The sequence below is a fragment of the Anastrepha obliqua genome, chromosome 1 (genome assembly GCF_027943255.1).
Source record: "Anastrepha obliqua isolate idAnaObli1 chromosome 1, idAnaObli1_1.0, whole genome shotgun sequence".
Lineage (NCBI taxonomy): Eukaryota > Metazoa > Arthropoda > Insecta > Diptera > Tephritidae > Anastrepha > Anastrepha obliqua.
In genome coordinates, this window is record NC_072892.1 from 119,880,721 (window position 1) to 119,895,645 (window position 14,925).

The following is a 14,925-nucleotide window of genomic DNA, read 5'->3' on the forward strand; positions in this document are numbered from 1 at the left end:
GTATAAATATATTTATATAAATGTCCTTCGTTCATTTCTCTCTCCTTATTCTCGATAAACCACACAAACATACAAATTCCTGTATGCGCAAATAAACTATGAAGAAAGCCGCCACTGGAAATTTAAATCAGCATAAAACATTTGCATTTATCCTCATAATCAGCGTTTTTCACTAACAATCCGAGGGGGTGGGTTCACCTTAACATTTCTATATACTATACATACGCACATGTGTATTTACATTTATTTTGTACTCTCATACCACACTTGTGTTTTCCTTTTCTTAATTGTATTTATTTGTGTTTACAAAGCTGTTTCACTCACCGAAATTTATGTTATTTGCTTATGCACCTTAGTTGATCTTATTTGCCACAATTCCACGAAAAAGTAAGGTCGCTTGATATTTGCTCTGTTTTGTTGGTTGTTGATTATAAGCGAAATCAAAAAGAAATATATATATGTATGTATATATTCCTATTGTGCATACCACTGCTATTTCAGCATGGAGCAGCGAAACAATGCATACAACAACTATACCACCTGCATTCACACAAATATATGCACATGCGATATGTACTCGTACTAGTTTTGTAAAGAATACATACGCTAGTATCTAGCTAGATATGTATGTATGGGTAAATGTTTTTGAAAATCTGCACAACTAGACGAAAATTTCGCTTTAAGCGCCGATTCGTATTCTCACCGTTAAGCACTTTTTCACAATTCTAACCAGTCGGATTGGATTGGATTGCAGTGGATTGCATTGATTGCCGTTTGCACATATACACGTATTTGTAGTTGGTTGTGTATGTGTTTTATTCCTTTTTTTCTAGCAAACACACTTTATGAGATAGAATTTTTTTACATAAAACTTTATAAATTCGTATAACAAATTTACATTTACTCGTATCGATTTATTTCCACATTTTATTCGTTGGATTTTTATTTGTATTTAAATTAGTTTCCATTCTTTGAAAAACTTCGGATTCTCTTCCTTTGGATTTTATGTTTATGCTTTCAATTATTATTTTATGTGGTGCTTTTCTTTATTATTGAAACTCACGTCGCGCCGAGCGCCGACTAACTGACGTGCGCAAACTCTCTCGGGGAACTGAACTGAACTTGGCCTCTGACGCCATCTTAGTCGGCAAATCTAACTTGAAATTTTAACTGGAAAATGTTTGTATTTCCAGTTGGATTTAACCGGGCTTTCGTGTGTGTGTATATGTGAGGAGGAATGTGTGTGCTGTGTGGTGCAAGTGATCGAAGCACAAGCAAGCGGGGATTCGCGCTCAGTGAGCGATGAGAGAAGGTGAGTGTTGCGGTTAAGAATATTAAGTACAGTGAGAAGAAGGAGAGAAATAGTATTAATAATAAAACAGAAATAAAAATAACTGTTGATTCTATACTCGAATAACGATAAATTTTTAAAGATTATACTATTTCGATGCGTTCATTCATTCTTTGGATATAAACTTTTAGAACTGTCAAGAGCAACCGGAGAGTGACCAAAAAATTATATTTTTTCTCCCTACGTGCTGCTTCAGAAGTTACAAGTTGACCTGTCTAAATAAATACAAAAAATATGTATTTCAATAATACGTACGTATGATATCTCGGAAAATGCTTTTACGGACTAAAAACTCTATTTTGAATTTTTGACGATTTCTTTAGTGTAAGACGCCAAAAATGCAATTTCTTATGAATTGAATGAATTTTTTATGAAAATATGGATTATTGTTATAAAAAAAGTTATTCCTAGCATATTCGTTTAAGCTCTTGTTTTTTTTTAATCCATTTCTTTATTGTCATCTGTTTTTTAAACATTAAGCAATATTTTTACTTAAAGCTATTTAATTTATTTAAGAGCAAAACTTTCTCATGAGTCTGGTGAAGGTTATGGGATTTGCAATTATTCCTGTGCCAAGAGGGTTTGAGTGCGATTGGAAACGTGTATTGTGTGATGTGGCATATTTACTTATTTCTTCAATTATTGTGGGTACTTTGAGATCACGATGAATTTCGGCATTTGATATATAATAAGGGGCATTTGAGATCATTCGGAGGGTTTTCGACTGGTATCTTTGAAGTATTTCGAGGTTGGAGTTAGTCCGTATCGGTTTCAAGATAGTTGAGTGAAGTGAGATCTTACTTTCGAGAGAAACATGAGAATTTAATTATAGTAACCAACATAGGCTTCTGAGTTTTTTCCTAAAGCCTTCCGTTTGGTGAAAATATGGGTTTTCGATTTAAGTTTTCTATCAAGATGTATGCCGAGATTACATTATATTGCTGAGCTTAACGGGTGGGCAATTTTTTCGATTTAGTAGAAGTAACTTGGGAAGATTTTGTCGGTTTTGGCTTAATGCGCCACTCTTTCAACCAATGACTTATTTTATCAAATTCTTTCTGTAGTTTTTGAGAGGCTACATAGGGGTGGCAGTGAATTCTGAGTACGGCAGTGTCATCCGCGAACGTTCCGACTATTGTTTCTTGAGAAGCTGGTAGATCGTATGTGTATAGCAAATATAAAGGGTTTTCTAATAACAGGTGTTACAGGTGAATGTATTGCGCTATCGAGAGATGATTAACGATTTTTTATGGCCGGAATTGGATGGTATTGATTTGAACAACGTTTATTTTCAACAAGACAGCGCTACGTGTCACACAAGTAACGAAACCATTGATCTATTACGGGAAAACTTTCCGGACCATGTTATCTCTCGAAGAGGTGATCACAATTGGCCATCGAGTTCTTGTGACTTAACACCTTGCGACGTTTTTCTTTGGGGCCACGTGAAAGATAAGGTCTACGCCAACAGCCCAGAGTCGATTCAAGTCCCCAAAGATGGAATTCGTGAGACTATCGAGGCCATAGGGCAGCCACTTTGCAATTCGGTTATGGAAAATTTCATGTAAAGGATGTTGTCCTGTACGCGTAGTCGTGGTGGTTATCTGCCTGATGTTATATTATTTTCCACTATTAACGGCTCACCTTCCTCTTTATAATGAAATAAACATCCTATCATTTATATTAAAAAATAGCATTTTTCTTTGAATATTAAAAAACCCTACAGATTGTGGCCCATAACACTCCCTTGGCGTACACGAGCTAAACTTTCACTTAGTTCAGACTGTTCTTCGCCTTGCTTGACAAAGAAATATCAAGCTTTGATGAGAAACTTAAAACTTAAAACTCGAAAAGCCAATTAGCTTAATTCATAAAACATGTTCCTAAACGTACATACCCAAGGTGGCGTAAAATTAATCATCCAATTTTGTAAATTTTTGATTAAATAAAAAAAATATTTTAAGTTATGGAAATTATTATTCTGACTTTTATCGAGCGCACTGAAGCGCGCTTGTCTGTTTGTATACTGCAGATGTGTGGTTCACAAGTGTCAAATATGATTGACGTACGACAACATTTTCAAAAATTATAGATCTTCCTATATAGTGATTAATTTTGCGCCACCCCGCGTATCTGCGTGGAAGTAGAATCAGAGCAGCTTTGTTTCATGAAGGATCTAAAAACGTGAACAGATAAGAGATATCACGAGATACAATATCCTTTTGAGGGCGCAGTGTACCATCGTTCCGTTTTTCTTAATTTCATATCTCTTTAAGAGACATACATTTCTCTCTATTTAAGAGAAAATAATTGCATCATCATATATTCTGTTATCATTTTATGAATGAAAATGCTAAATAAATGTTATTTTTTATTGTTTTTTTGCACCACTTGCAGGATTTGTTTACAAATGCAAATCAGCTGATACGATTTTTCCAAATCAAAAACGGTTCTATTTAATCATGTAATTTCTCACTAAGAGCTCAAGCTAAGTTATTTACCGTTAAAAATATGATCTCAGTCATTTATTTTATTGTCGAAGATAATGAGTTTTCCATACTTGATTGAATGAATCGTACATGAGCCACAAATTTCGCTAGTAAAGAAAAACACCTTTTACTAATTAAATGCTCCTAACTGGTACAAGTCATATTAAAGCCATGTTTCTTTATGAGCCCAAGCCTATAGCTCTAATCTATGTGGTCGTTTCAAAGCAAAGGCGATGGTCTTCGCATACTCTGCCACCAGCAGCCACCACGAGGATTTGTCGTGAAGTATGATCTACTATATACATTTTGTTGTATGTTACCATAAAGCTCACTCAGCTGCTAATTTATAATCTGAAACCTTTGTCATAATGATAAATTGCCTGCCTTTTCGAATGTTGTTACCACTTAAACAATATAATAGAACGGATTTGATGATCGACTTATGAAACATAGTTTTATAATCGAGAGAAGCTTCAGCGCTATCAAGCGTGGAACTAATAAAAAATAAACCTCAGAAATGATTTTTTCGTAGCAAAAAACCCTTGCATATACATTTACCCTCTCTTATTCAGAAAGAAGTCGAAGAAAGACAAAGAAAATCGTAGTGGCACAATTTACCAGGCTTATCGCAATCGAAATTAATACGTAGCTTTAATCCAACCCAGATTGTATGGAACTAAATAAGAGTAATTTTAGAATCACCACAGGAATTCTAACAGGGCATTTTAGATTAGGTTTTAATAGAGAGGAAGATGAAACCGCCAAACATGTGCTGAAATCTTGTTCAATAATGCAGATTCCACCCGAAAGGATTTCATTCTATTAGGGGGAAAGATCCCTAATTTATTATTTATTTATTTATTTATTTCAAGTCAATGGCATACAGAACTAGATATTTGAAATTTTTTGACCAAACGTCCCGCAAAATGTATACATTTATGGGCACCTAACACATGCGTCTTGTATCGGACTGTAACGTTCTGTGAATAAGTTAATGTTTGCTCTCATTGAAAGAATTATTAATTAACTCAGATTTTTATGCTCTTTCAATTGACTTTAAATTCTTTTCCGCTTGCTGTTACTCACCTGCTAAGTATTTCCTATTTTTCCCTCACTCTCGCTCTCTCGCTCTCATAATATCTCATACGCACACGTTCGAAAAACGATGTAATTCAATGGAAGTATTCCAATTCTTAACCAACAAAATTCCAATTGGAAGTACTGCCATGTCACAAACACGGCTCAAAGCGCTGAGGTGGCTTAGCAAGCGGCGCAAGCCATTCCAGCTTCAGTTAATGCGAAGCGTTTTTTGTGTTCGGACGTGTCGACGGATAGTATTGAAGCCGCAGTTGGTCCCAGTTAGCGTTGAAGTTTTTTTTTCCTTGTTTGTTTTCTCTCCGCACTTCAACTACAGTATTCTCATCAACGTTTCAGTGTGTGTGTTTGCGTGTATGTGTTAACCGATTGACGCGTGAGCGCTCCTAACGAAAAGTGTAAACAAAACAGAAGCGGCAAGAGAACTTTGAGTTTGCGCGCATTGGTTTGTGTGTGAGTGAGGTTGCAGCGGAGTAACAGAGCAGCGTAGCGGCTGAGGGGTGACATGAAAATGATCGGCAGCGATTACGTTCTGGAGGCGCACAACATCTTTCATACCACAGAGGTACAAAATAAAGAATATCGTTAAAAAAAGGTTGTGTGAAAGTATAAATGAAGGAAAAGAAGCTATTATAAGCAAAGTTCTTAAAAAGTTATTAACAAAAAAAATATCCCAAAAAATGCATTAAAATGTATAATAGAAATGCATCCAAAGTTCGCTACCGAAATCTTTTGATTGCAAGTAACATATGATTCATGCCTTGCCTTATCACACAGGTCGATGGCGGTGGTTGTTTCAATGGCGGTGGCAGTTCGGCACTTGTGCTCAAAGGTGTTAACTTGACTGTGCACAGTGGAGAAGTGATGGCCATATTGGGTTCAAAAGGTAAAAGCTACATCGCTACAGCATTTAATAATATTTTTTTTTTAATACTCAACATTTTTTAATAAAAATTTGTGCAGGCAGCGGCAAACGCGCTTTGTTGGATGTCATTGCACGTCGAGCTGATGGTGTGACGCGCGGTCAAGTATTGCTCAATGGTTCGCCACTGACTAAAGCGCTCTTCCAGCAGCGCTGCGGCTATGTGACACAATCATGCACTTTTATACCGGGACTGACGGTGGCGCAGACGCTGCATTATACGCCGACGATTGTGAGTTAGCTAATATTCAAGAAAAATAAAAATTGCTGTTTTTAGTAATATACCATCTCGATAATCCGGTCGGATAAATTTTCGAGGGTATGCAGGCAACTGGAGTGAAAATGAAAATTACGAGGGTCCTTTGAAAAAACCGTGCAAAAAGAAAAACTACTTAATTATTTGGGGTGAACCTTTTTTATTTTTCGACATAGTTTCCTTTTGGGCATAAACACTTCACCCAACGCTATTTTCGTCTTTTGATCCCTTCCGAATAATAGGATTTGTCCAAGTCTGGAAAATAGCCATTCCTTTCGACAATTACCTCCTCGTTTGAATAAAACCTTTTCCGCCCAACATTTTTTTTTTTTTCAAATTGGGGAACAAAATAGTAATCCAAGGAGCCAAGTCTGGAGAATAGGGGAGATGCGAAACGAGTTAAAGCTCTATTTCCATTAATTTTGCGATCACAACTGCAGAGGCGTGGGCTGATGCGTCGTCGTGATGGAAAAGGAAAATCAGTCGACCGCCTCCCGACGAAATACTTAACGGTAGTGCCAGGAAGGTCGGTGTTTTGACAGTAGGAGGCTTAGTTCTTGTTAAAGGCGCACTCTGATGAGGTTAAGCTTTCGATAACTCCTGCTCGTAAAGAAAAGAAGAAAGTACATTCATCTCAAATGAGCCAAAGACCACGAAACAATTTAGATCATGAGCTTAAGCGAAACTAAATAAATCATGGAGACAGTTTTTTGAGATCACAGCGGTACCATTACATATATCAAATATTAAGAATGGGGAAATTGTGCATTGCTGGATGGATTACTGGAAGCAAAAGAATCACACTTGGTTAAAAAAGAAGTTATTTTCTATCAATACAATGCATTGGAGCGCAAGTCCGCCGTCGCAATAATAAAGTGTCTTGAATTTGGTTACGAATTTCGTTTTCCCTCATCCAGCGTGCCTTCTGTGACTCTTTGCTGTTTCAAAATGAACGAAGAAGAAGCAAATCTATGTCGAATAAAAAGCTAATCGATGCAGTTACTCCAAGAATTCATATTTTTTGGAGGGTATTAAAAATGTATTGTAATAAACGGTTAATGAAGTGTTTGGCGCTTAAACGAGATTTTATGGAAATGTAACATTTTTCACTATGCAATATAAAATCTCTCACCTTTATTGTTTCTTTTGGTTATTGACAATGTTTTGGGAGCGGCATTAGAAACCAACCTTAAAAGAGATATCATTTGGCATCCAATGAGTATGGAATACCTCGCCGACCTGGTTTACGCCGACGAAATTTTTCTGATTTTAAAGAAAGCGAAGGATACGCAATCAAAGTTTGATGATATTTTGCTTCATGCCGAAAGTGTGAGCCTTGATATTAACAAAGGCGGTGAACATCAACTCGCTAAGTGCAGCAAACCTCACACTAGACAGTCATGTAGTAGAAGACGTCTATTTGCTTTTGACAGCAAACTAACACCTGATGGCGGTGCTACAACAGATATAGAACACCGAATCGTTATAACAGAGTGCGCTCTCGCCAGTTTAAATAAAGTTTGGCATTGAAAGCAGCTGGCAAGCAAAACTAAACTTCCCGTTTTCAACACTAATATTTAATCCATCCTGGTCTATAGCTGTTAAACTTAGCTAGTATCTGACGAAGTAACAAACAAAATTCAAACGTTTGAGAACTGCTGTCTGCGCCGAACTCTCCGTATTTGAAAACTGGACCTGAAATGCGGATCTATTCAATAGATATAACCAAAGGTCGATAAATATTGAGCCTCGGGAAAGAAAATGGCGCTGCGTGGGGCATACTCTGATAAACCAGTGCACGAAGTTAGTAGAGCTGCTTTAGACTGAAATTCACAGTGAGCACGAAATAGAGGTCGTCCAAGGGACTCATGGCGGCGTAGCAACATACATAGATGGCCTTGATCGTATAAACGAAAACCTGACATTGGCACAGGTTAAGGTGAACCCTGAAAATCGAAACGAACGGAAATGATTGGTTCTGGCACTATACCGTGCTTCGTATAAAAAAATGCCGAGCATTCGTTAAATGGAAGAAAATGCGTAACATCAAGAATAGAAATTATGAAAATCAACGCGAATAGCTTTAAACCAAATTCAGTGGGCTACAAAAATGCATACTATGAATTTTTATAAACATTCTGCCTGATGAACATTTTTTCCCTTTTTTATAAATTTTATAAGTTTGGTACAATTTTTTTCAAAAATTTTGGTTTAAAAAGTAAGAAATTTTAATGAAACTTTCTTGAATTTTTTAGAATCTTGTACAAAATATAAAACTTTAAATTATATGGCTTTTGTTAAAATATAAACTATTATTGTGAACGCATTAAATGCAGAGATAAATTGTATTAGCAGTTATTTTACAATTAATAACTCGCACGCTGAATAGTTTTAGAAAAAAATGATTTTCTGAAATTCAGATCCTTTATTGTAATAAGTATTAGACATGTTCTCAGTAACAGAATAAATTGAGTACATAAGCCTGGCCAGAAAAGTCATAAATATTTAGTATGAAACCAAAAGGAGTAGCGAATATTTTTACATAGTTTGTAGTTCGTAGTAATACAAACAAATTCTGCTTTAGCCCCCGGTTAATAGAGTAAAATATTTGGAAATTTGGATTGCCCTGATTGCCAAGATGGTACTGTACAAGTTGTATATGAGTTTGTCTAATCTAAATACTTAACTTTGCTCTTTAGCTATCTGGTTATTTGAAAAGCTCAAAGGTACGTCAAGTTCTTGCTGATTTGGCGCTCTCTCAAGTGGCTCACAAGCGTGTCGAATATTTGAATATGAGTGAGGCGCGCAGGCTAGCCATTGGCATACAGCTAGTGAGGGACCCAGGTATGTATAAAAACTCATAATACTCGAAAAACTTTTCTAAACGATTTTGTATGATAACTAACACCGTGCAACAGTAAAAGCTGTTCAAGAAAAATTTCAAATGCACGTGAAACTGTAGATTTTATATAATACGGCAGTTATTCCACCTCTGAAAATAATCTCAAATAAGTCATTATCTTGTGGAATTTTCATCGATGACAGGACTAATAAGTGCAGTTTATCAAAAAAAATTTTTGTAATATACTACAATAAAATATTTAAGTCATTTGCGATCCATCCATCCACCATAGCTTCCTATTGAATTTGGAGAGCATTTCAAAATTATTTCATTAATTTAACATGGAAAGTTACTAGTACTTTGAAACAGTAAAATTTTTGAATCCATCAAAGCAAGCAAAAACAATAATATTGTACAAAAACCAAACCGAATGCTTCTCTCTGCTTTCAAGAAAGTGTTTTCACATATCTGTTTCGGGATCATTTGCTAAGATAATTTGATATACCGTTATTTTACTGAGTTCTTACACCCGCGTTAGTCATCAATCAGTCATGAAGTGATCGTAAGAGTGATTTATTGATCAAAATATCAAATCGTATTCAAAATTACTCGTACCTGGAAACGGGTATCGTTTGAAATGACTCGGACGGTCTATTATAATTATACAAGAGGAAAAAATGTATTAGAAGGTACCAGAAATGTTTTATTTAACCCGACATCCTAACTATAACATAATAAATCGTCCAAAAAATTAAATTATGTTGAAACCAAAATCTGCAAGTGGAAGACCACGGAAAAAATTTGACCGCGCCAAACGAGAAAGTAGCCTCAAATCCCCACATCTCGACAAGAAATCTTGCTAGGGAGCTTAGAGATGCGTTTAGAATCGAAACAGCCTCATGAAACAGTCAGTCAAGTTTTGAAAACACACAGATAGATATACTTAAAGAGTTCCTCCAAAGAAGCCTTTGGTTTCTGCACAGTATATTGAAAAGCGGGTATCTTTCACTCGAGGGTACACCAGATTTAACTACCGACATGATGTGATATGCTGCGATGAGACGTAAATTATCCTGCACTACTATGATGGACTCAATATAGTGAGGAGCCAGCCGTTAAAGAACAGGAAAGCCGGAATATTATACCGACAATGAAATATGGCAAGCTTTCAGTCATGGTGTGAGGATGCATGTCCAGCAAGGGAATGGGTAATTGGGAAATGAAGGCATGACTATTTTTGAATATTCTGCGATGTCGTTTGGCAAATAGCGCAAAGCAATTTGGCTTCATTTTTTACAACAAACCTCAAATTAAATTCTAGCAGGACAACGACCCAAAACATGGAGCTCATATGGTCAGAATTTGGCTCCTTTTCAACTTCAGTAAAGTATTGAATACTACAGCCCAAAGCCCAGATATGAATCCCATAGAAAGTTTTTGGGCATATTAAAAAAAAGCTCTAAAAAGGCACTCAAAAGGTCGAGCAAAGTTCAAAAAAATTAAAAACAAATAAAAAATAAACAAAAATATGATAAATACTCAGTTTTTTATTTTCTCTTTATGAATAGAACAAAAGAAACAAAAATAATGTAAAAAATATAAATAAAAAATAATACTGCACACCCAGTTTTTCATTTTCTCTCTTCCTGAAAAAAACAAAAGAAACAAAAATAATGTAAAAAATATAAATAAAAACTAATTCTGCATACCTAGTTTTTCATTTTCTCTCTTCCTAAAAAAATAGTTCTGCATACTCAATTTTTCATTTTATTTTTTCTTGAAAAAAATTGAAAAAGTTCATTTTCTCTCTTCCTGAAAAAAAACTAAAAAAACAAACAAAAAGAAAAAAACTGTTCTGCATACTCAGTTTTTCATTTAATCTCTTCCTAAAAAAATAAAAAAGGAATAATTCTGCAAACTCAGTTTTTCATTTTCTCTCTTCCTGAAAAAAAATATAAATAAAAAAACAAACAAAAAGAAAAAAATTGTTTTGTATACTCAATTTTTCATTTTATCTCTTCTTGAAAAAAATTGAAAAAATTCAAAAAATAAAATAAAAAATAAAAAATAGTTGTGCATACTCAGTTTTTCATTTTCTCTCTTCTTGAAAAAATTAAAAAATACAAACAAAAAAATAAAAATAAGACATAGTTGTGCATTCTCAGTTTTTCATTTTACCTCTTCCTGAACCAAAAAAAAGACTAATATAAAAAATATAAATAAAAAATAATTCTGCATAACCAGTTTTTAATTTTCTCTCTTATTGAAAAATAAACCAAAAAAAAAATAATAATAATTCTGCACACTCAGTGTACAATTTTCTCATACATTTAATTTTTTAAAGATTTTATGTTTAAAAGCTATAGATTTCAAAAAATTATTTTAAATACTTATGCACACTCTATGAAACTAATATGGTCATTTATTTTCTCTTCCCACTTTTTCCATTCAAGTAATGCTCCTGCTCGACGAACCCACTCAGGGTTTAGATCCACTCAGCGCCTATTTGCTCATATCAATACTATCGAACAGCGCCAAGAAAACAGGTTGCGGTATTTTACTCTCCTTAGAGAAGCCACGTTCCGATGTATTTCCCTTTCTCGATCGCGCGCTATTCCTTTGCCTGGGCGGTGTGGTCTACTCTGGCGGCACGCGCGCAATGTTGGAATATTTTCATAGTATTGGATTTCCATGCCCACAACTCGAGAATCCGTTGATGTATTATCTGTGTTTGTCCACTGTGGATCGCAGGCAAGTAGAGAGCTGAAAAGAAGGAGCATAGAAGAAAATAAATTTAAATATTTATATATTTCTTTTGGTTTTTTTTTTCTTTTGTACACAGAAGTCGCGATCGCTTTTTGGAGTCCAGCCAGCAGATTGAAGCATTGGTAGAGCGATTTTCACGCGAAACGCCCATGTCCGATGCGCCGCTTAACACAATGGGCAGCGGTAAAGTGCCACTGGCATATGGCAAGCCTGGCGAGTTGAAAGTCTGGATTATGTTGTATTTGTAAGTGTTGTAATATGCGTGATAAAATTCATTTTTTAAGGAGCTGTTGTATGAGAGCTTTGTTTTAGAAAACTGCTGGCTTCAACCTTTTCCTGCGGCATTGCTGGCATGAAAGCGCTTTTTATGCGTCTATTATTGCAGCCGTTAGCGATGGGGCTTTTATGGCTATTTTACACTAATGTTGGCGTAAGTGGCGCTACAATTTGTATGAGTAAGAATATTGTAATAAAGTTTTATTTTTTCTTGTAGGACGATTCGCATGGCTTCTTCAGCAAAAATGGCATGATTCTCAATATTATTGGCTTGGCGTATGGCTGCGGCATACTCACCACAATTTCGCTATGTAAATAATGTACTAAAAATTGTTGAACGTTAGCTTGTTATTACACTCTGTCATTTCAGTTCCCATCTGGCGCAAACGATTTTCACAGGACACACCCGAAGGCTTGTACTCAGGCGCTACGTTGCTGATCGCCTACAATTCCATAGCCATACCATTTTCTTTGATATCGGCGATATTTGCCAGCTGCGTGATTTATCCGTAAGCATAGCCAGATTTCCAGATTGCCATATTCCCATATAATTCCAACATATTTTAAATTTTTATATGATTCACAGCCTGCTAATAGATCCCAAATTCCCGAATGGCACCGTTTTCGCCTATTTGCTGGTAGCGTTGTGGTCTAGCTTTGTGCTCGCCGAGCAATTGAGCATCGCCTTCTTGCTGGTCGTAAAGGTGCCCTTCAACGCCGCCATTGCAGTCACTTACATTCTCGTGATTAGCATATCCTTGGCCAGTGGCACTGTGCGCTCGTTCAAAGGCCTTCAGCCGTGGCTGCAGGACAACACAAAGGGCACCCACACACGCTATGTGTCTTCGTTATTGCATAGCATCGCCTTCCAGTCACGCAAAATGAATTGCACTCCCACAGCGTCTGTTATATGCCCCAAACCGGCTGATTTCCTGCACGAACGTCTCGGCATGGCCGATCCAGATGTGGGTTGAGCTTTTGCATTTTCATTTAAGCCAAATAGTTTTTTAAATGCTTTTACTTATACAGGAAACAATTGATGTTGCCGCCTCGTGCGCCTTCGCTGTTGGCTTGGCAGCCTTTAATATGTTACTCTATTTATTCCCAATGCCCAGATGTGTGCGACAGAAGTTTAAAGACTGAATCAATGGTTGAAGAGAAGAAACGCTTGCTCGTTCGCGCTCCACTAAATTGCATTTAAGGATTAGCTGTATTAAGTATTGAAAGCTCTAAAATTTTATAAACACATACATATGTACACCTACTTTTTAATTTGATAATAAATGTATGTGTGAATCATTTCCTTTTAAGAGATTTACAAAGCCCGATTAAAAACATTGATTAAAAGTCTCAAACTTACATAGATGGGCTAGAATCCACTCAGAAACAGTAGTTACTTTGTCCATTAACACATCTTCGCTGACATTCGCTATATTAAATGATCGTCCCCATACAATAGTCATCTTCTCACTCTTTCTAGTCGTAGAAAATGCTAGGAATAATGGAGTAAAATAAAATTACAGTTAAGTCCCTCAAAGTGTAAATGTTTAGCCTCTTTCTGCTGATCGAGATTTACTTTCATGTTCCCTTAAAGAACCATTTCGATTCCTATGCTAAGATTTCAGCTCTCTTTTCAGCACTAATAAATCGGACTCATGGTAAAAAGATTTTTAGACGTGTGCTCCTTAACAGACCGTTAGCCAGCTCTCAGCAAATTATCACTTCAATGGAATGAAAGAACTTGACAGAATCAGCTGTTCAGCTGACGCAGCAGGGGTAATAATTTGGTTTGTTCACACAAAAACTGAGACTGTATTGTTGATATACGAAAAAATCAACCAATGACACTGCGTTGCCGTCTGAACAACGACTGATTGGACTAGTGTGTGAATATGTGTAAAATGGTTGTGCCTAATTCGGCTGCCAAATCTCCCAAGTGACGAGGCAGCCGAAGTTCCCCTCACAATTTTTTTTTCACCATAGTTAAAAAGCCAACTTTGTAAATCTATCATCCTCACCTCGCACTCGCTTTTCACCGTTAACAAAACGACACTCTGCTCTCTCAATAAATGATTGGCGTTTATTTATCTCTTACTTTTCATTCAGCTGATTCATTTTTTCTATAATTATCCGGTGAGTCCATAAGTTTATGCGTTTTTGAAGGTGGTTTTAAAATTAATAAAAAATATGTGTAAAGTATTTATTAATCAATAATATATTTCCCTTCATTATTTACAATGTCTTCCCAACGTTAAGGCAAATTTTTAATTCCCTGCTCAAAAAATTTGTTGTCCATGGAGGCAAAATACGTTTCGTTATTCCTTTTTATAGCTTCTTTTGAGGAGTAGTTCTTGTTACTCATATGGGATTGAAGTCCACGGAAAAGGTGATAATCACAAGGTGCAATATCCGGAGAGTATGGTGGATGCGGCATCAGCTTCCATCCGAGCTCGTTCAGTTTGCCCAATGTTTGCCTTGCGGTATGAGGTCTTGCGTTGTCGTGGTGAAACAAAACTTTGCGTCTATTCACTAAAAACGGTCGATTTTTTTAAGTGCCCATTCACGTTTCGTAGCTGATGGGAATAATAATCAGCAGATATCGTCTGGTTTGGTTCCAGAAGTTCATAATAAACAATACCGGCCATATCCCACCAAATAGACAGAGAGAGAGAATCTTCTTGGGGTGAAGGCCATCTCTAGGGGTCGGTTCTGGTGTTTCATCTTTATCTAACCATTGTCGTTTCCGAACAGGATTATTGTGAAATACCCATTTTTCATCACCAGTAGCGATACGGTTCAAAACACTTTCATTTTCAAGCCGTTGCAGCAGCTGAGAACACACATTCACTCTTTGCTGAAGGTTGGCAACGGAAAGTCTCTGCGGAACTCATTTTCCCAGCTTTGAAACCTTTTCCAACTGAACCAGGT

At 36.3% G+C, this 14,925-nt stretch overlaps 2 protein-coding genes across 6 annotated transcripts in view; one reads left to right on the plus strand and one right to left on the minus strand.

Moving 5' to 3' along the window:
* LOC129235889 (ATP-binding cassette sub-family G member 8) overlaps positions 1 to 1,093 on the minus strand; it is a 93,165-nt gene extending 92,072 nt beyond the window's left edge. For both annotated transcript variants that reach the window (XM_054869954.1, XM_054869952.1), the window contains exon 1: positions 325 to 1,093. The gene's annotated coding sequence lies outside the window, so the exon portion shown is untranslated. The remainder of the gene's footprint in view (positions 1 to 324) is intronic.
* The window catches only part of LOC129235890 (ATP-binding cassette sub-family G member 5), a 55,745-nt gene extending 42,413 nt beyond the window's left edge, over positions 1 to 13,332 (plus strand). For 2 of the 4 annotated variants that reach the window (XM_054869957.1, XM_054869958.1), the window contains exons 3-12: positions 5,713 to 5,821; positions 5,899 to 6,089; positions 8,813 to 8,957; positions 11,409 to 11,706; positions 11,798 to 11,965; positions 12,034 to 12,151; positions 12,215 to 12,308; positions 12,368 to 12,506; positions 12,584 to 12,962; positions 13,027 to 13,332. In XM_054869957.1, coding sequence (XP_054725932.1) covers positions 5,800 to 5,821; positions 5,899 to 6,089; positions 8,813 to 8,957; positions 11,409 to 11,706; positions 11,798 to 11,965; positions 12,034 to 12,151; positions 12,215 to 12,308; positions 12,368 to 12,506; positions 12,584 to 12,962; positions 13,027 to 13,140 — 1,668 coding nt within the window. In that variant the 5' untranslated portion in view covers positions 5,713 to 5,799 and the 3' untranslated portion in view covers positions 13,141 to 13,332. Of the gene's footprint in view, positions 1 to 5,149; positions 5,501 to 5,712; positions 5,822 to 5,898; positions 6,090 to 8,812; positions 8,958 to 11,408; positions 11,707 to 11,797; positions 11,966 to 12,033; positions 12,152 to 12,214; positions 12,309 to 12,367; positions 12,507 to 12,583; positions 12,963 to 13,026 lie in introns of those variants that run through there. The other 2 variants (XM_054869956.1, XM_054869955.1) reach the window with 2 other exon arrangements.
* Positions 13,333 to 14,925: the final 1,593 nt, after the last annotated feature.